Genomic DNA, 21,198 nt, shown 5'->3' on the forward strand with positions numbered 1-21,198 from the left:
TCTCCCGGGTGACAGGTCAAGTCCATGTTCACTTTCTGATCAGGCTGAACCCAATATGGTCTGGGAGGTCCATTTTGAACAGATGATCTGAAGAGTGGGAGAATATTTACGATTTTTCCTACCCTCTCCTGGGTGACAGGTCAAGACTATGTTCATCTTCTGATCAGGCTGAACCCAGTTTGTTCCTGGCAGCACTGGGGATGACCCTGCCCACATGGGTCACTCCGCCATCAGCCTTCGGAATCTGCCCTTCACACCACACTGTCACCATTAACCCTTTTTTGGCACCACAGCACCACCCCCAGGACCACTTATTGCCATAAGTTCCCACAGACGGCACTGGGGTGGGTGATTAAACCCACCCTCAGTGACAGGGGTAATTTTTCTCAACTCCTACCCTGTAGGGAGTCCTTGTCTGTCCCTGGGGTTCGTCCCTCCAGGGAAGTACCTCGTTAGACAGAGAAGACAAGACAAATGAAAAGGACTCTTCCATGGGTATGGCTGGGTCCATGTTCACCCCTGTTCACACACCCTCTATTGTGTGCTGCCCTCTTGGGTGGGACAGGGGGCTTGTCCCACAAAGCCTTCCATCCCCTGCCTCGGCCATCCTTTCGTATATGATAGCTGGCTGAGGGGGACAAATAGGCCGGTTGGTGACTGCTACATGTATCCTCAGCGTTATGCCTTGGCCGCTTTCCCTCACAGGGCCAGTCACGTGTGGGATGAGCATGGACTCGTGCGAGGTTTAGAGTTATCTTCTCCTGAACCTCATTAACTATTCAGCCATCCATGGCTGACTACTTTGGGTGACAAAGTGACTGCACGCCTGACAGTTAAGACAGACATTACTACCAGCCAGCACATCAACTCCGTGCTTGCCAGAAAGGCTGCCGTCATCTATCTCTCTAACAACCCAGGAGAAGAAAAGGCTGCCTCATGGTCAATTCCCACCCAGCAGTGCTCCCTCTTGAGTCTTTGTCCCCTGCACAGATAGGGGGCCTATTTACACCCCCAATGACTCGGACACATTTCAGACCCTCCAGTCGCTCAGCCCCGCGAAGTGGGACTCAATCAGGGGTGTCAGTGTTCAGTTCACGGTGCACACAGACAAGGCTGGTCTCAGAGGGCTTAGCCCAGGGTCATGCACATCTGGGAGATTGGTTCCTGGAAATACATCAGCAATAACTTATCTACCCCCACCCCCCTCCCCCCTCCCATTTCTGGCTCCATACTTCAAGGGGCACTCTTCACGATGCATCCTGGCGAGTAATGGGGAGCCCACTCGGGCTCACTCCTTGCAGCCGTAATTGGGTCATCACGGGAGCCAAGTGAAACTCCACTCTTCTGCTCTTCTGGAACTTGCAGCAGTTCGCCGGGCTTGTCTCCACTCCACTTGGGTGGAAGCCATTCAGAATATTCATGCATTCACGGGTAACACTACTGTTGTGTATGTGGACACAAAAAAGTGGGGTTGGGGGGGTGGCCTTGGATATCCTCATGTGGTGGTCCAAGGCTCTCCTTTGCTGGTGCTACAAGGCATTGAGCTTTCAGCAAGACACATAGGGGCAGTACCAACCTAGGCAGGTGCTCGCAGCAGGCTCAAGAGCGTCCTCCACTTGGTGGACCCTACACAAGGACACCCTGCAAGGGGCGTGGCATTATAGTCTCCACAGAAGGGGGTTCTGTTTACCACAGCTCTGTCGAGGACTTCTGATTCATGTCACACTGGTTGCAGACACAGAATCTTGGGTAGCGAATGTTTTTTCTCTGGACTGGAGCAAGCTGATCGCTTATGCCTTTCCTTATTTCCCGATCCCGCCCGAGATGGTTGGGAAGCCGGGTCGGAATGCCTGCACATCAGAACCTTAGGCATTTTCAGTTCTGTTAATGCAGGATTCCAATAGCTCTGGAGGCTCACACTATTGCCACTTCAGCCACCTTTCAGCACTCTGTGCCTCTTTGCCAGGATTCACAGGTGGCCTTCTGCCGTTCTGAGATTTCTTTCATCGATTTCGTCCTCAGGGAAGTCTGTATGCTCACGGCTGTATGTTTCTTAGGGGTTTCCTTTGTCACGGCTAACTCAGCTGCCACGGTTTCCAGTGAGGAGGGATGAGTTGACAATCACTTTTTTACAAAATTCTATGGCAGTGAATGGAAAGGAAAAATTATCAAGATCCAACATACCATACACAGACATGAAGCAGAAGGTGAACACTTATGTTAAGGATCTTTGGCAAGACGAGTGGAACACCCAGATGGACAACAAGCTGTTCCAAATTCATCCAGACCTAAAAGAGACCCTCCCATCAGTTTGTGCTGTGCAGACTGCACACGGGGCACACTTTTCTTACTCATTCTTACATATTAAAGGGGGAGGAGGTCCCTCGATTTATTCCCTGTGATGAGCCTCTCACTGTGAAACACATGCTCCTTGACAGCTGGGAACTGTACACAGACGTTATACGGCGGATTCTCTGAAGACTTTGTTTCATGATGTCCCTCCAGGGACGTAGATGGACTAGTTTTTATTGTACTTTTTTTACCCTTGACTTGAAGTAGATGCTAACATGGCAGTAGCCTTCAGATGGCCTTAGTGGTCGGCGGGGCTCTAAGCACCAGAATTTGAATTTGAATCCTCAAAATTCCATAGCAAGGGGAGAGCACTTATTTTATTTTTATTTTTTATACAAAATTCTCTGGCACTTAACGGGTTGATGTGTGCCAAGTGTTGTTTTTTGCTTTTATTTAGCTTTTGTTGTAGTTTTTTGTTGGTAGTGAAGGCTTTTGCCCTTTGTTTTTTAAGGAAACCTTCAGTGGCAAAAATCAAGTAACCAAATAATTTCATCTGTTGGTCTAATTGGCAAAAACCAAAGCAAAAAAGTGCTATTCTGCTGATAACTAGTTTGCAAAAAAAATTATATATTCCAACATGTTCAGATACTCAGGGATTCAGACTCAAAGCAGTGTGAAACTGGAACTGATTTTGTTAGCTGGAATGAATGGTTTCAGTGTGTGTGCTGGATGAGGCAAGTCATCAAGTGTGATAATTTGGTGACATCATGTACACAAGAAGGGCAATGGCTATTTGAGATGCAAAATAATGCTGTTATTCTGATAACTAGTTTGCAAAATTATGTTTACACATTAGATGAATGGTTCATTTGAGAAAGATATTGAACAGAAAAAATGGCAAACATTTCATTTATCGTAAGTGTGTCACAACAACTGGGATGAAAATTGATTTCTGGGGTGGTTTGGTTGGTTGGTTGGTTTGGTCAGTTTTGTTTTTCATTGCATAAGACTTTGTGACAAACTATGCAGGTGATCACACTGCCAGAGGAGCCTTCAGAAGATGACCCAGAGAGAGTGTTGGTGATGCTGCGGTCCCCCATTCAAACAGTGTGTCAGCGCTGCTTCAGGCACACTGATACAGTCCAGGTATGAGTGTTTAGAATGTGTGGATATTTAATCCCTTCAGTGCAAAAAAGACATCAGCTGACATCCTACACAAATTGTTGCTGTAGTGCCTATAAGATGTCCACTGATGTCCTTCATCTATTTTTCCTTCATCTGAGTTTGATTCATCGAATAAAAACAGACTGAACTGTTAGTTTGATGTGTCTAGATTGTAAGAATACTCTTTAACCCTTTCACTGCCAGGAAAATAAAATTTAATTGAAATCTATTTGCCAGGGTTTTTTCACAAAAAACGGGTATAAATTTTCCAAAAATTCTGTGCTCTTAGTTATTGGAGAAAGACCCATAAAAGTATATATTTTCTGAAAGGTAAATGAACAAAGAATACAAAACACATGCTGTTTTCCCATTTTATATATTTTTAGTGACATGCTGTTCTTTTGAAATCAGTGTTTTGTTTTTTGTCACATTTTCAACTTGTTCATTACAAACATTAGTCAGGTAATTTGCACAAAAACATCATATTTTCTGGACAAATGAATATCTGCAAACACAAAATCATACTAGAACAACCACAATATATATATTTTTTAAAGAGATAGATACACAATACATTGTGACTTCTCCAAGTGATAAGATGGATGTGAGGCCACGCCCCCTCAGTCTCCACCCCCCTCCCCTTCACCCCTCTCACACGGTCACTTGATTCAGTTCTCATCAGACCGCGTTGGCTGCGTGCCAAGAATATCGCTCTGCTGCTAATTTAGGTCATCTTCTGTCGTCTGCTAACATCTGTACAGCTGACATCACTCACTGACAGTCGCATCTTGGCCACTCTCTTGATTGCTCCCTTTATTTTCTATCAGATCGTCCTATAAATGTTCATCCGTGACTATCTTCTCCTTCGAATTTACGCTTCAATTCTTTCTGAGCATCAGCTAAAGAAAGAAATCTTGGTTGATTTGGTTCGTCACGATCGTATGTCTTGAGCACGGCGTCAGTCCGACATTTTGTTGAGCGAGCGAGGAGAGAAGTCAGGCAAACACTAGGACAGTGACCCAACCAAAACGTTCAAATAAAGGACTGCTTCATGACGTAGATAGGGTTTCTAGCTATGAATAGAATCTAGAGAGATTCCCCAGGCTAAAGCTACCACTATTCTTGTCAACGAAGTGAATGCAACCCAAGGAAAAGTCAGAATATATCGATGACGAGTTATCTCGTCATTGTGGCAGCGAAGCATACATGCTTGCCATGACGAGTTATCTCGTCATGCAGGCAGCCTAGGGGTTAAATGAGCATACGTCCGGTGTAAGACTGCTTTGTTCTTGATAATGATTTGCTAACTGGACCATAAAGAAGACACGTGGAAATGGGGTTGCCTCATTTGCAAAATAGGCATTGAAAACTATGTCCTGCAAAGACAGTGGCCACATCAGCAGATTTATAAAATTTTGCTGTGATAATGATTGTGGATAGATATAATGGTGGACACGGATCTCTTTTGTCCGATGATTCGTTTGAACATGAAGTTGAATATCAACAACAGTGACAAAACAGTCCATTTGATGCTTGTTAAGTCCATGCCATCTATCCAGTCAAACAGTGTTTTTGAGTGGGTGACTTTGACTGACAGAGTACGTGCAGAGTAACTTTGGAATAGGGGAAGATGATAGGTAAAATGCCAGTCCTTTAGAGGACATGGAAGAGGGTGTGGCCATGAACATCAGTGAACTGTTCTTCCACTCAGTGCTACTGGGAATAGACAACAGCCATTATTCCATGATTTTCATGAAACACGGTTGAAAGTTCACTGGACATGAAACATGTTTTTTAAAAATAATTTTTTCATGCTTTTTGTCACTGATTCAGATGGCTGCCTTGTTTTTAGAGGAAGTTTGTTTTTCTGTTTGTAGATGATGTGTGTAGATGGTGTTGAAGACATAAGGAAGCCCAGAAGGAATAAGAAAGAAAGTAATCAAGAAGTAGGGACTGAAAGAGAAAATATCGAAGCAGTTAGATAAGAATTTGAGGAAGGAAGTAAGGAAGGAAAGAAATAAGAAATATAGGTAATTTAAGCAAGATAAAAATAAAACTAGAAAAAAGAAGAGTTGAAAATGAAATGAGGGGAAGGAAGAAATGGATGAACAAATGAAAGGGAGAAAGAAAGTGAAAAATAGTTGGAAAAAAAAAAGAAAGTAAGAAAGATAATACATGTTTGTGTACAAGGGACTAGTGGGGCCAACCGTATGTTTTCTCAAGTCATAAGTTCCCCTAGGTCTATATTACCCCACATTTACATTTTCTTGGTCTTTGTTCCCCAGGTCTCTATTCCCCCAGGTCTGTGTTCTCAAAATTTACATTTTCTTGGTCTGTATTCCTATGGGTCTATATTGCCCCAGGTCTTGATTCCCACATGCCTATATTCTCCCAGGTCTATGTTCCTCTAGGTCTTACATTACCCCAAGTCTTAAACCACTGCTGACCACTATATTGTATGCAGTATTAGTACTTTTTCACCAGCTTTGACCGTTGTCCATTACTGAATACTACTAACCACTGACCATTTACCACTACTGACCACTGATGAATGACCACCACTGACTATCGCTGACAACTGACCACAGCTGACCACTTACCACCACTGATCACTGCCATTACAAAGTACTTACCACTACTGACCATTGCTGACCACTGACCATTACAACTGACCTCTGAACACTGACCACTACTGATTATTGATCACGATTGACCATTGGTCACCACTGAACATGCTGGCCACTGACAACAGCAGTTACAAAGTAAACGCTGAATTGTTAGGTGTATATTTTTGTCATTGGCAATGCTGTGTTGCGATAGCATGCTGAAATGTTGCCAATCCACTGATGTGTCAATGACCAGCTACAGTTTGAAGGATCTCTGATAAACTAAATTGTCAGTGATCAGCTAATTTTGTCACGGACCAGCAACAATTCAGCAAAGGTCTGTTAAAAGCTGAATTGTTGTGGGTCTGCTGATTTGTCGCTGGCAACAATTTGGTGGAGGCAACATTTCAGTGGTTAACAACAGACACATGTTGCAACAAGTTGCATCCTGGAAGGAATGAGTGTCATCAGTGAAAATCTCCTTCTAATGGAAACTCTTAACTGTCAAAAAGCTTGACTCTTCTGTTCCTGAGAACATGATTTACTTTTTTGACTATACACACTTTTGTCTTTGTTGGGACAGTTATTCGCTGACATGTCTACACAAGTTGTGATTTGGTACCATAAACTTATAAGCCATTTAATTTTCTTCTACAGGTATAATCTGACAACAGGAATGGTTTTCTAGCTACATTTTGTTTATTTTTCTCTTTGGATGTCATTTTGTAGAGGTGGAAATAGACATTTTGGTGTACAAAAAATCATTAACTTCACTTTCAAATGCTTTAACAGTTATCTACAGTCAGGATGATTGGGGGCAAAAGCCCAGGTTTTGAATCCATGTTCATTTTCCTTCACAAAAACATTTGCTTTCTTTCTGTATCTCCTGTAGTTTTTTAGCTAGAATTTTAGAGCATTTATTACCCCTGAATCTTCAAAATTCCCTAGCAAGGGGTGAACACTTGTTTACAAAATTTCTGGTTCTGAACGTCAAGAACAGTAACAACAATAATAATAATAATAATTGTGAAAAAAATAATAATGGACCTTTACATTTCCCTTCTCTTTGTGTTTCTGTCTTTGTGTGTGAAAATGTGTGTATAAGTGTGTGTGTGTGTGTGTGTGTGTGTGTGTGTGTGTATGTGTGCCTGCCTTTCTGTTGACACATCTGTCAGTCCAACAAGCAAGCTCTTTGTTGAATGCAGGTAAAAGTCATTTGAGTCAGTGAGGGATGATTATTGACAATGAGCAACATGAATTGGCCTGTTCAGTTGTCTTTTTACTTTTCTTTTCAGACACTGCTAGACTTCATGACGGTGAGTGGATTCACCCAAACGTTCAACACACTGTGCACATCTTTCCCACGTCACGACCTGGCACAGGACACAAACCTCACTCTGCAGGATCTAGGCTTCATTGGCGGTGTCACCCTCAATATTGAGGAGAAAGATGTGTGAAACTGCATCCACATGCGGACAGTTTTGAGTGTGTGTGTGTGTGTGTGCACTTATATGCATGTCTCAGAGTGTGTATATTCTCTGTTTGTTTCATTTCATGTTTTTGATGATGGACAAAGTGTCAGTGGAGATATTTTTAGTTGTTCATAGTTGCCATTGGGTCATGGAAGAAGAGGATGTTGGTGAGAGTGTGAGACAGGGAAGTGTGAGAACGAACGGTTGAAAAAAAAATGTCTGCTTTAAGGTTACATATCAAAAATAAATGAAGGGGACTTACATACACTTACAGTTCTGGATGGGGGATATCTTCAAAGAAATATAAGATAAGATAAGAATAACTTTATTATCTCCAACTGGAGAAATTTGGTCAGGTGCATTATCACAACATAGACAAGTAAACAACATGGAGACCATAACTGTAAAAGTCAACAACAGCTTTTACGAATATTATGAAGATACAAATGTAAAAAATATCACATACACCGTTTCATACATACATCCACACACTGCAGGTAATAACTAGTATTCTTAATGTAAAAACAGAAAGAATTAAGAAACATTATTTGAATATAATTATAAACATAGTCTACTATACTGCACATTGATTATAACAGACAGATAAGATAAGAATAAAGATAAATTGCGGAAAACCGCAACCAGATAATCAGCACACACCCGCACCCCCCCACCCCCACCCACCCCACACACGCGGATTACTTGATTAAACAAGAGTAATAAACATATGTTCTCAATTAAAAGCATTTCACATATTCGCTTTTAAAAACATTGCAATTAATTATTACATCGTAATTATTAAACAGAAATATATTTAGAATATGGACGTTAGCATTAGACATATTCCATTGTACATTCATCCTGCATATTGCACATTATTCCTACATATTGCATATTCATTATAACCAATTGTCACGTTTTTAAGCTCAGTAAACACACACACACACACCACAACTAGAACAAGGTACAGCCTATCATGCACGGACTTTCACACGTCTCACATGAGACACGCACACACACACACACAGTTCTCAAGAATTTAAAAGGTGGATTGAACGTGGAATAAAAGTCTTCAGAGCTCTGGATTTCAACTTAAAAGTTCTGTAGTGTCGTCCTGATGGCAATAGCTCATAATATTTTGCTAAAATATGGGTGTCGTCAGTTGCTATCTGCCTGCTTTTTTTAACCACTCGACTTTCATACAGCTCTTGCATACTAGCTTGTTTCACTCCCACAATTTTACTGCATACACTCATGACATCGTTCAAAACATGCTTACTCCTCACTCCCAAACTTCCATACCAGCACATAAATGAAACTATGAGCACAGACTCGATACAACATCGATAATAACTTTGAAGAATATTTGAATTTTTACCAGCATTTCTAAGCTTCTGTAAACAAAAAATTCTAGACTGACATTTCTTATGAATGGAATCAACATTTCTGTCAAAAGTCAGCTTATTGTCTAAGATGGTCCCTAAATATCTATATTCATTGACCCTCTCCACTGTTTGACCATCAATAACAAGGTTAGCTACAGGCAAGGGGTCTTTCTGAAAATCTATTAACATTTCTTTTGTTTTCAGTACGTTGAGATCCATATAGTTTTTCTCACACCAGGAACAGAACTTTTTAATTTCACTGAAATAAATAGCATCAGAGTTGGACAGATCTTCAGTTGCTGAATCATCAGAATATTTTATGACAGGAGTTTCCTCCATGCCTCTGCAGTCATTTGTGTACAGTGTAAAAAGAACAGGGGACAGCACTGTACCTTGGGGTGCACCAGTAGAAGTAGACTTTAGAGAAGAGTGGGCAGAATGAAAGCGGACGGACTGAGTTCTATTGAGAAGAAAACTTACTATCCAAAGAGTAAGCTTCGGATCAACATCCATGCCTAGCAGTTTGAGGGCAAGGAGATGAGGTTGTATCGTGTTAAAAGCAGAAGAGAAGTCATCAAAAAGGATACGAACAAAAGATCCCGTGTTATTCAAATGAAGGAAAGCATTATGAAGGAGAGTTAGGATAGCATCATCAGTACTTCTGTGTGCTTTATAAGCAAACTGAAGAGAGTCAAGCTGCTGTTCAGTGAAAGAAAGATGATGTCGGAGAATAATTTTTTCAAAGCATTTCATCACTACTGAAGTCAGGGCAACAGGACGGTAATCATTTAGTGCAGCTGGGATCTTTTTCTTGGGGATAGGACAGATTGTAGATTTTTTTCCAGATGCTGGGGACAGAGCAGTCCTTCAGAGACCAGTTGAAAATTTTACAGAACACGTCACACAACTGGGAAGCACATGTTTTCAGTAATTTTCTGCAGATATTTTCGGGGCCAATTGCTTTTGTGACATTCAGTTTTAAAAATAAAGATTCAACAACTTTTGCATCAATCTCAAAGTCTTCACCTGTGTTCCTATCTTTGATCTGTTCCTGCAACTGTGAGATAACACTATCCAGTTCCCTTCCCAGATCATTCCTTTCAAAGCAACAGTAGAAATCATTCAGTTTATTTGAAAAATCAAGCTTTTATATATGTGTGTGTGTAATGAAAGTTAGTGGTAGGGATATTAATTCTTATTTGACTAGTTTTAATCTCTTCTTATGTTGCGCATGATTTTATGCCAGTGTTTACAATGAGTCTGTGATTGCACAACTTAATTTCCATGTGGATTAATAAAGTGTTTTTGATTGATTGATTGGATTTAATTTGGATCAAAGAATTAAAACATTAAAGGAATATTTATATTCTTGGATGAATATTTTTGGATCTGTCCTCTCAGGTCAAAATCCTGCTGGTGATGCCACTTGTGTCACCGAGTGCTGAGCGGTATATTATAAAGAGGATACAAGATAATTACTGAATTACTGAATAGAAACTGAAAAGATAGAAAAGATCCTCGCACAGGCCAGGAACATATAGAGGCTAGTCACAAGGGTTTTTTTTTCTATTGTTTTATTTACAGTAGTTATAAGGAAGAAGAGAAGAAAAGAAAGAAGACAAAAAGATGAGAAGACAGTGCCTTCATCACTAAGAGCAAATGAGAAAGAACGCTTCACCCTAGAATGTTCTAGAACAGTTGAAAAAACTGTCCATGAGCGGAGACGTCTACAAGCGGATCATGACAACATGATGATAATTTACATCAAACAATTATAATACCTTTGACTGAACAACAACACAATTCTTTTGGCAAAGTTTACTGAACTTTAAAATGCTATCAGCACATAACACAAACAGTTGACTTACAGCAAAGATGTGCGACGCTGGCCTTTGGGCAACACACACTGACAGACGCAGGGTCAGTGGCCAGCTAGCTAGCTATCGCCACAAGCAAGCTCATGTGAAAAGTGACCAGTGATCACATGGTTTGCCTATTTATGCAAGTCATGTGAACTGCAAGGATCACACGCAAGTCGAATGGCATCATGCATTATGCGTGAGTCATTGAAGATCAGCAGGTTGGCTGCAAAAGTGGTTGGCTGCAAACATGTTATCTGCTCCAGCTTGTGTATGAAGCAGTCACCGTAGCCAGCTGAGTGCTTGGCTGCACACTCACTCTCTCTCACACACACACACACACATATATATATATATATGTGTGTGTGTGATGCAGCACACGAAAACCCTGCTAAAGTTGCATCCAGCGATTCTTAGCTGTACACAAAAACAAGTAGTTAGGGTCAAAATAATGAAGATCAGGATTTTTATAGATATTGCATCTTCAAAGTCTTATCTTTGCTGTCGGTAAGTATCTTTGCATAAAACACCCTGGAACTGTAGTATTTTCAATGTTTTCATGTGCATGCCTGTCAAAATACTGCACTTTTTTTGCCCTATTTCAGTTGAATGCAACGAAGACAGGGAAACTCCAGTCTGCGAAGTCATAAATGGAAATAAGCAGTGAACAGGCATTAATCGTCTCCCCTAGACCTGAATCAAGATAGTGTATGAATGTAGCCGGTTTTTAACGGTTTTACTGGCTACCCTCTGTAAGTTGCTACTTATACTTTAGCCGGGTCTTTCACTTTCACTTTCACTGTGTTGATGGCCACAATCATCCATTTGATTTTTACGCCGTTTTTGTTGGGTTGCGATGAAAGAAAAACAAGCTACAGAAAGCGACAGACCTATTAGTGAGGATGAAAACTTAGTCCTACTCTAAGTGGGTTCTCCGGCAGGCTACTATCACTTCACTTTTCGCTCTTCCGAGCTAGCCGGTCCCTTGCTGATCTAAGACAGCAGGGCCCCAAAAATAAATTTAAAAAAAAACCCAAAATATGAGGGTAAGAGAGGGGGTGGGTAGGGGACCTGTTATCTAATTAACTACTGATTGGGGGGCACCCCAGACTTAAAGGTGTCCAAGGTGTCTGCTGCTATAGCTGTTTCAGGAAGGTTGTTCCAGTCACGTATCGTCCTGGGGAAGAAGGAATATTGCCTGTATTGGGTTTTACACCGGATCTGGTTGAGCTGGCGAGAATGAAGCTGGGTCTCATCGATTCTTCGAATTTAGCCAAGTTTCCAACTCAAAGTTCGAAACAAAATAATTTTTATTGGAAGTTCAGGCTTTCTGTGGAATGTCTTAATTGATGTTGTTTCATTCTGTGGTGTGTGTGACTCACGAAAATTCATTGAAGGACCTATATGTACATAAAATTGACGCAACGTGAAGTAAACAAATATGGCGTCTTCGAAAACATCATGTGCTAAGCGACTCGCAGTAATCCTCAACGAATCCCAACAGTTAGGTTGTGAAGTGAAAGCATGACCTGTTGCACACATGAACTGTGACTCTATCAGAACATATTCAGGCAATAGGCATCTTGACACTTTCCGCGTTTGGCTACAAATAGCTATGAATGTAGGTTACCCTTTACTCACTGGCCGTATGCTGTAATTGCAGATCTAAATATTGTCTTTCCTTTGAGCTTCACTTTTGATTTTCAAACTATCAGTGTGCTGTTGTGTTATGTATATTGTTCGTTTCAGACACTTTGCTTATTAGATTTAGCTCTAAACATGTAATTTAGTCACAGTAAAACCAGATAACCGTGACCGGCAAACCCTTTAACTTAAAATGTTTTGAAGACATATAAAATTTGTAGCCAGAGACAACTGAATATGTGTTCACACATGTACAGTGATGCTATCTGAACATTTTAAGGCACATAGATCTACCAGCACTTTCTTCAAATGGCTTGATTTAGTCTTGTAATTAGGTCACCACACACACTGACTACAATACGATGACTATTGTTCTAAACAGTGTGTTTGTTTATCGCACAACATGTGACCATTCACACAAATACTGTGCTGCACTAGATCTGTATTAGCTAAATTCATACACACTCTGATTACCTGGACTCTAACTGAATTTGTTTTGTTTAAAGTCTGTCAGCTGCACGTCAGGATATTAATTGAATCTAATTAGGTCACAGCAAGATGTGATGGCCTTGACCAGCTAATCCATAATTAGGCCTGGAAGATTATCTCTAATGCCTGAACAACAACATATATTTTATTAGGTCGTGGTAACTGCATATAATCATGCTCTTGTAACTACCGAAACAGATATTTTATAATGTGGGAAATACAGTAAGACCATTCTCGTTTCAAATCATATTTGCTGTGGTACTAAAAAGCACAAAAAATGAATGTTTAACACAGTCCTCACAAGTTTAAAAACTTGTAAATCTGCTTTTACCCATCAGCCAAAGTCCTGTTCTTCCAGATTGTGCTCTAGTAACTGATTTTGACTGTAAACAACTGATCCAATGACACACATGATCAGATATATGACTGGCTGGCACAATCTCATAACAAAAGTTACAAAAGTGACCAGTCCATTCCAATCAGCACCAGACCAGTTCCTGCATGCCTGCATCTACCTTTAGGACACCAGGCCACATCACAAAAATTGTAAAGAAGATCTTTAGCAGAGACTTACGGCTCTGAACAAGTGTTAAGGTGGGCAACAAACTGCTCAACGATGTACTCGGGGACTTAGACTGGTTATCCATCATCACCAGGAAAGCATTAGTACTTTGCTCACACAGTTCATGTGTTCCATGCTTTTCTTTTGCTTCTGCCAACAAGCAAAGCCATTATTTATGCGCGATTCCTGCTGAACAACAAAATCAAAAGTGACAAAGGGAAGGGAGGGGGGCAGTTAACAGTACTGATATGAATCTGATACATATCATATATTTTATCACCATCTGAAAGTGTTTTTCGAAACCATGTTGTGTGCTGGAAACGAAACGATCCTATCTTCAACACCCCACATCCATCTTTATTTCATTGTTTTAAAATCATTATTCAGATCTGTCAAAGTTTCAAACTTCCTCTATGTTTGTCGCGACTTCCAGGCTTTACTAACTTGTATCAGAAATGCCCAAAAGCAAATTCGGGTGAAATTATTGAAGCTTCCGCAATCACGTTTGTGCAAACAGGCTTATGATACGATGTTATTACAAATGGAATTAGGTAAAGAAAACTGGGCTTATTATGTTAAAAAGATTCTGTCTGAACATGGTTTTGGAATTGTGTGGATGTCCCAGGAAGTGTGAAATTAACAGCAGTTTATTTCGGAATTTAAAGATAGATTTATTTGTTATTTTAAACAAAATTGGCATTCTGATATGGAAACTGAAGAAAAATATAGTTGTTTTTTTTTTCATTCAAAAGTGTATTTCAAACGGAAAGATTCCTGACAGTCATCACAGATAAGTGGCAAAGAATAAACTTTGCAAGATTTCGACAAAGGACACTTGGATTTAATGCAAATAAAAGATGGTTTCAGCCTGGGACATCCACAGAATCACCATGCCCTTTGTGCGCTTCAAGTGTAGATGAAGAAAAACATTACTTGTTTCAATGTAAATCATTCGATAGGGTAAGAGATAAGTGTGTGTTTTTTTCAGTCTGATTTAGCTAAAAGGCACGACATTGTTTCTGCTTTGTCGTCTGATGATGATCTTACAATACTGTCAATAGCTAAATTTCTTGTAGAAGCACAAAGAATAAGATGTAGTCTTACTATTCAGAACAATGCAAGAGTAAATGAGGGGTATAGCAATGTATAATGTCTATTATCGTGTGTTCAGACTGTCAGCCAAATAATAAGGTAGACATTGAACAATATCGTTAATTGATGGTCGAGTAATGGTGTTTTTTTCTTCTGTTTTTTTCTTCTTTTTTTTATGTTTGTTGCTTCCCTATTGTAAGGGTGTTGTATTTCGATGAAAGCTGTTTTGTTTTTCTTTGTTTGCATGTTTTGTTTTGTTTTGATGGATCAAGCAGAATGTGGTATTGTACTTGTGGTGACATAAGAAACAACCCTCATCACCCACTTGTCAATAGACCTTTGCAGGTAATGACATTAAAATATCAAAGCGTCAAAGCATCTCTCTCTTCGTCTCACAGAATTTCTCTCTCTCACTCTCTTTGTCTGTCTCTCAGATTCTGTCTCTGTCTCTCTCTTTGTCTGTCTCTCAGATTCTGTCTCTGTCTCTCTCTTTCTCTCTCACTCTCAGTGTCTCTCAGATTCTCTCTCTTTCTCAAACTCTCTCTCTGTGTATGTCTCTCTCTCTCTCTCTCTGTCTTGCAGATACTCTCTTTCACTTTCTCTCTGTCTCTCAGATTCTCTTTCTCTCCCTCTCTCTCTCTCTCTCTCTCTGTATCTGTCTCTCAGATTCTTCCTCTCTCCATCTATCTCTCTCTGTCTCTGTCTCTCTCTCTCTCTCTGTCTCAAATTCTCTCTGTCTCTCTCTCTCTCTGTCCCTGTCTCTCAGATTCACTCTCTCTCTCAGATTCTCCCCTCCCCCCCCTCTCTGTCTCTGTCTCTCTGTCTCTCTCTCCTTGTTTTCCTCTAAGGTGTCAAATACTTCCTCCAGTGATGCTAACAAAGCCCACCCACATCCTGTGCGAGGCAGTGGGCCAGCAAATCCCCCCCTCCAGGAGGCTGGCAGTGCTATCACCGCTGCTCTCCTCCACCACCCCTCCCTTATGGTCAGCTAATAAAGACCCCCACCAAGTCAGTCCCTTGTCTTCTTTCCTCTCCAGCAGTGCCGCTAGGGGTTCCCTTCCCTTCCACCAAGCCAACTCCAACAGCCCTCCTGTTGTTACCAGAGGTCAGCCCGTCTCCCTCCCAGGCAGTGCTCATCGACCAGTGCAGCACACTACACAGCCACCAGTGTCATCTACACCCCCTACTGGCCCTGTGTACTCCATCCCTGTACACAACCCCTTCAGCCCCCAGGACCCCACCACAGAACACAGGGCGATCCCAGTACTTATCTCAAGTGGTCCCCAGCATGGTGAACCTGCAGTGTTATCACCAGCCTACTCCTGACCAGAATCCAAGAAATGACTATCTCATCATGGGAGACTTCAACCTAAGGCAATTGAAGCCGGAGAAAATGAATACTGGTCAGTTCTGTTACATTCAGAAAATAGTCTCCCTTGATTTGACCACAACAGATCTGTCGTGCTGGCTTGACACCCTGTCTCCCAACCCCAACATCTCCAGATTGGTTCTTCATGTCGGAACCAACGACTGCAATCGTGGTGAGATACAAACAAAAGACGTAAGAACCGTGCTTATCAAATGCTCAACCAAATTTCCTTCAGCTGCTATCATCGTTTCCTCTGTCCTCCCGGCCAGAGGTCAACACCCCATGAATCTAGCCATCACCAAAACTAATAGCAACATTCAACTTGTGTGTGACTCCCTGAACCAGACCTTTGTCAACAACAGATCGACGTTCGTTGCCAAGAGCAACTCCCCGAAAAAAGACCTGTATGAAACCGCCTTTTCCCCAGCTACAAAGGCCTCCTCAAACTCGCACGCAACTTAAAATACCCCACTGTCGACTTTAATGCTCCATCCCAACAGACGACCCAAGCTACAGAACAATGGAGACAGGAACCAGTCAGGACCTCTGCTGAAGAGGTTCCTGGCTCAGCCTCCTCCGCCGTCCCTCCTGCCGCCAGTTACAGCCACTTTACAACCACACCACACCACACCACACCAACACCCTTCACCCATCCCGTGACACTCCCAACAATTGTCCTGTCCAAGCGATCACTCAGCTGCTACAACTGCTGCAAAGTCTGATCACTGCTGAAAGTGTATGCGCGCACGCGTGTGTGTGTTTGCGTGCTTGCGTACGTGCATGTATGTGTGTATGTTTGTGTGTTCCCACCTCTTTCCCTGCCCCCATCCCCCCGCACCCTCCTCCCATTAACTCCAGTGATGATCGGGTTAATAAGCTTGGATACGGACGTGTGCAGTGTCGCCGATTTTCTTTTTTTCCACTTCTACTTGAAAGTGCCTTGACTCAAAACTGCGCATTTGTGTCTATTCTGACCACCAGCTTCAGTGACCGGGCTAAGTTTTGGATACGCACGAGTGCTGTGTTGACGATAATTTCTCTCTTCTTCTTGAGTGTGTGCCTTGATCCTAGCCGACGTGTTTGTGTCTATTCCGACGCTTACCTCATAGCTGTTGGAGACAGAACCCACAAACTGCTGTCTAATCTCAAATATTCTTCTTCTTCTTGTTTTATTTTATTTTATATTATTGTATTATTATTTTTTTACTATATTCTTTGTGTCTGTGTTTAGTCTGGTGTGCTACAAGAAGAAAATGAATTGTACGGAACACTTTTAACACTCAAGAACCAGCTGTCGTGGTCTGATGGGGAAAACGTTCCAGCCGTACTTTACACTTGTCAGACACTTTCAGTGCTAAACGATTTAACTGTTGTGACTGATGTGTGCATGTACCAAACATTATATAAAACTATTCAGACTGGCTTCGGTGAGACATCTGAACTGAAACATACTGTGCTCATCTTATCGCTCCTTGGTTTTGAACGATTGTGTTTACTTTCACATCGTCTGGCTTCTTGGTTCTGAACGATTGTGTTTATTTCACATCGTCTCGTTTCTTGGATTGAACGATAGTGTTTATTTTCACATCGTCTCGCTTTTGGATTGAACTATCGCGTTATTATTACATTTTCTCACTCCTGGGTTGAACTATTTCGTTTGATATAACATTGACTGCGTTTCCGCTTGCGCATTGCTCTTTTATTATTTTTTTCCTCAAATTATTATTACTTTTTTTTTTTGTTATTTCAGTGTTCACCCTTCCATTGACAAGTACCTCTAATCCACACACACTGAACATAAAAATGACCACAAACCAAAACGTATGGCCATCAAAAGGTCTACGGATTACGCATTTGAATATCAACCATGCAGTTAATAAAACTGCTGAAATATCCTCCCTACTAACTAACCATGAAAAGCCGTTTCATGTACTTGGACTTTCAGAATCGAGACTTTCCGAACGATATGATATAGTGATGCTGACATGTTCATCCCAGGATATAATATAATCTGAAATGACCCCACCAAAGCCAGAGAGACTGTTCTCCTTGTCTGCGAATCCCTCACCTTCAAACGTCTACCAAATCTAGAGCAACACGATGCAGAATCACTGTGGATAGAAGTCAAGTTGAAGAACACCCCCTCAGTTTCAATTGGTTTCTGTTAAAGGAATCCCGCAGAATGGGTGAACTGGTTAGACAGATTTGCTGCAATGATAGACGCTGTCACTTTAGAGTCAAAGGAAATTATCTTCCTTGGTGACTTCAACATTGACCTCATCAAAGTAAATAAGCAGTGGAATCAAACAATGAGTTTCTTTAATCTACATCAATTTATCAGTACACCCACCAGAGTCACGCCCAACTCACAGACGCTCATAGATCACATATACACTTCCAATAAAATCAACATATTATAGACTTGTGTTCCTGTCTTTAACTCTAGTGATCACTATCCAATTTGTATCACATGGAGAAAAAAGGAGTAAAAATTCCTAAACCAGGCCACAAAACGATAACCTATCGATGCTTCTCAAAATTCAATGAACAACTATTCATAGATGACGTGAACAAATCCAGGCTTTCTTCTGTATACGATATCACAGACCTCAGAGACCTTCTGAAAGAACATGGCTACCATAAAGAATCAAAACAATTGAGAAATGCAATAAACTCATATAAGTGCAAAGAAAAGAAATATTTCCGAGACTTATTATCCTCAAAAGATAACTCCAAATCGGTGAGGCAAGCCAATCAACTAACGAACAAACAATCTTCGACAAAGTCAGCCGTCATCAAAGGCATTTCGGTGAATCAACTCTACACACTTTTCCATAATAACCAAAAAAGTAATTACCACAGATTATACAAAATTGAATCAACTTGAAAAGTTAAAATTATATTGTCGTCAGTGAAAAGAACACCTCCGTCAAGTTAAATATTCCACACATAACAGTATTTGAAGTTTATAACTACCTTATCCATCTAAAACAGACAGGAGCCCGTGGACTGGATGGCATCAACAGCAAAATTCTCAAACTAGCCGCTCCAGTTATCACAGATTCATTAACGTACATTTATAATCTGTGCATCGACAAAAACTACTTTCCGAACGCATTTAAGAAGGCAAAAGTTATTCCTATTTACAAATCAGGGGACGCCTCCGATCCTTCTAACTATCGGCCAATCTCCATTATTTTTGTTCTTTCGAAACCACTAGAAAAGCACATAAACATATTTCTTATCACATTCATGTCATTGAGCTTTTACATCCAGCTCAGTCTGGTTTCAGAGAAAAACACTCGTGCCACACAGCATTAGTCAGTCTTGTAGATGACTGGCTTGCAAATATCAGTGACAACAGATATTGCGGTGTTTTATTTGTTGATTAAAAAAAAAAGCATTTGACGTGATAGACCATAACCTCTTACTTAGAAAACTTGAACTATATGGACTGGCAACCAGTAGTCTTAGTTTACTCCAATCATATCTCACAAACAGGCAACAATGCGTGACAATGGGTTCATCGGTCTCCGCGCTAGTAGCTCAAGGGTCTATTTTATGCCCTTTACTATTCTCAATATACATAAATGACCTGCCTCTCCATATAAAATCCGCGTGCGAACTCTTTGCGGATGATACAACAATCCACACATCCCATACTGATATCAACGCTCTGGCTAAAGACTTACAAGAAAGTACTAATGAACTCGTCCAATGGACTGAACTTAACCACATGTCTCTTCATCCACTAAAACCAAATGCATATTGATCACCACCAGACAAATGAGGCAAAACGCTATCGATAAATTCCCTCCCATCCAACTTAAAAATGACCCTATTGAACAGGTTAGTGATCATAAGGTTCTGGGAGTCATATTAGACAACAATCTCACTTGGATTCCTCACATGGAACTCACTCCCAGCAACAGTTAAACAACACCGCTGCCATACTACCTTCAAAAAACATAATCTTTCCCACCTTATGACAGTGTAATGTCCACTTTGTTCATACCGATTGACTGTTGGTGTGTACGGTTGCCTAGGGCCCCCCACTCCCCCACCTCATCATATATTGTACCCCTGTTTTTTATGTAATAATAATAATAATAATGGATACTTATATAGCACACTATCCAGAAATTTGCTCTAGGTGCTTTACAAAAACGCTTTTGTTAACATAAAAACATTACATCTATGTTACATACACCAAAATGTGACTACACACACACACACACACACACACACACACACACACACACACACACACACACACACACACACACACACATATATATATATAACAGAAAAATATCAGAATCATCTCCATATATTTACAGATGGATCTGTTCTTGATGACAAAAATGCTGGTGCGGCTTTCTATATTCCTGCCTTTAAAGTTGAAAAATCTTACTTTATTGGAAATCATCTTTCCATATTCACAGCTGAGCTAATTGCTATTATACAAGCTCTGAACTACTTAGTGAGCCATGAAATAGTTTTCTCGAAAATAGCATTTTTTGTTGATTCCAAATCAGTACTTTATGCTCTAGAATTATTCAGCCTTGAAACAAGACCTGACTTAGTTATTGAGGCAAATCATTTGGTACATTGTTTAAGGATTAAAGGGACTGAGGTAAGTTTTTGTTGGGTGCCTTCTCATGTGGGCATTAATGGCAATGAAACTTCTGATAAAGCAGCTAAAAGAGGAGCACAAGATTCAGAAAAATCGACAAAAATACATGTCCGTCTCTCCGTAAAAGAGGCATACACTTTGTTAGAAAAATCAGCATGGGGTCGATTTCATAACCGATGGAAGTTAAAGTTTTTAAACCATAAAGGAACATTATTCCCCGAGAATATTATTAAAGAAAAGATACCGAATCCATCAGCTTGCTATACAAGATTAATAACCTCAACTTTCTTCCGTATAAAACTTGATGCGCTGAAGATAAAGTATAGTAAAAATGTCACATACATCTGTAGTAAGCAGTTCAGTTTGCATCATTGTTTGTTTTACTCCCAGCAGTTATGTACCTTCTTGCCCAAGTATTTCAAAGAGAATAAGAATTCTGCAGATGATTTTTGTAAAGTTATTTCTGACGAGGTTCTTATGGTCGAACTTTCACAGGCATTAGTTCATAGCCCTATTTCTACATTCCTTTAATGCACTTCAGAATTGTGTTAATGGTTTCTGATTATTATCATTATTATTATTGAATTGTTACTGTTAAATGTAATTGCATCATCAACATCATCATTAT

At 40.6% G+C, this 21,198-nt stretch overlaps 1 protein-coding gene across 1 annotated transcript; it reads left to right on the plus strand.

Annotated features, from left to right (window-relative positions):
- The first annotated feature begins 1,774 nt into the window (after nt 1–1,774).
- Nucleotides 1,775–14,940, plus strand: LOC143292978 (UBX domain-containing protein 8-like). Its single transcript, XM_076603714.1, has 2 exons — nt 1,775–3,438; nt 7,358–14,940. The coding sequence occupies exons 1-2, from the start codon at nt 3,316–3,318 to the stop codon at nt 7,517–7,519; spliced, it is 285 nt and encodes a 94-aa protein (XP_076459829.1). The 5' UTR covers nt 1,775–3,315; the 3' UTR covers nt 7,520–14,940.
- Nucleotides 14,941–21,198: the final 6,258 nt, after the last annotated feature.

Source organism: Babylonia areolata, chromosome 18 (genome assembly GCF_041734735.1).
Source record: "Babylonia areolata isolate BAREFJ2019XMU chromosome 18, ASM4173473v1, whole genome shotgun sequence".
In the NCBI taxonomy this organism is placed as follows: domain Eukaryota; kingdom Metazoa; phylum Mollusca; class Gastropoda; order Neogastropoda; family Buccinidae; genus Babylonia; species Babylonia areolata.

Excerpts from the sequence above, each read along its gene's own strand:
- LOC143292978 (XM_076603714.1), top strand. The coding sequence starts at position 3,316 with ATGCAGGTGATCACACTGCCAGAGGAGCCTTCAGAAGATGACCCAGAG. Across the intron at positions 3,439-7,357 it reads GGCACACTGATACAGTCCAG|ACACTGCTAGACTTCATGAC; the intron begins GTATGAGTGTTT and ends TTTTCTTTTCAG.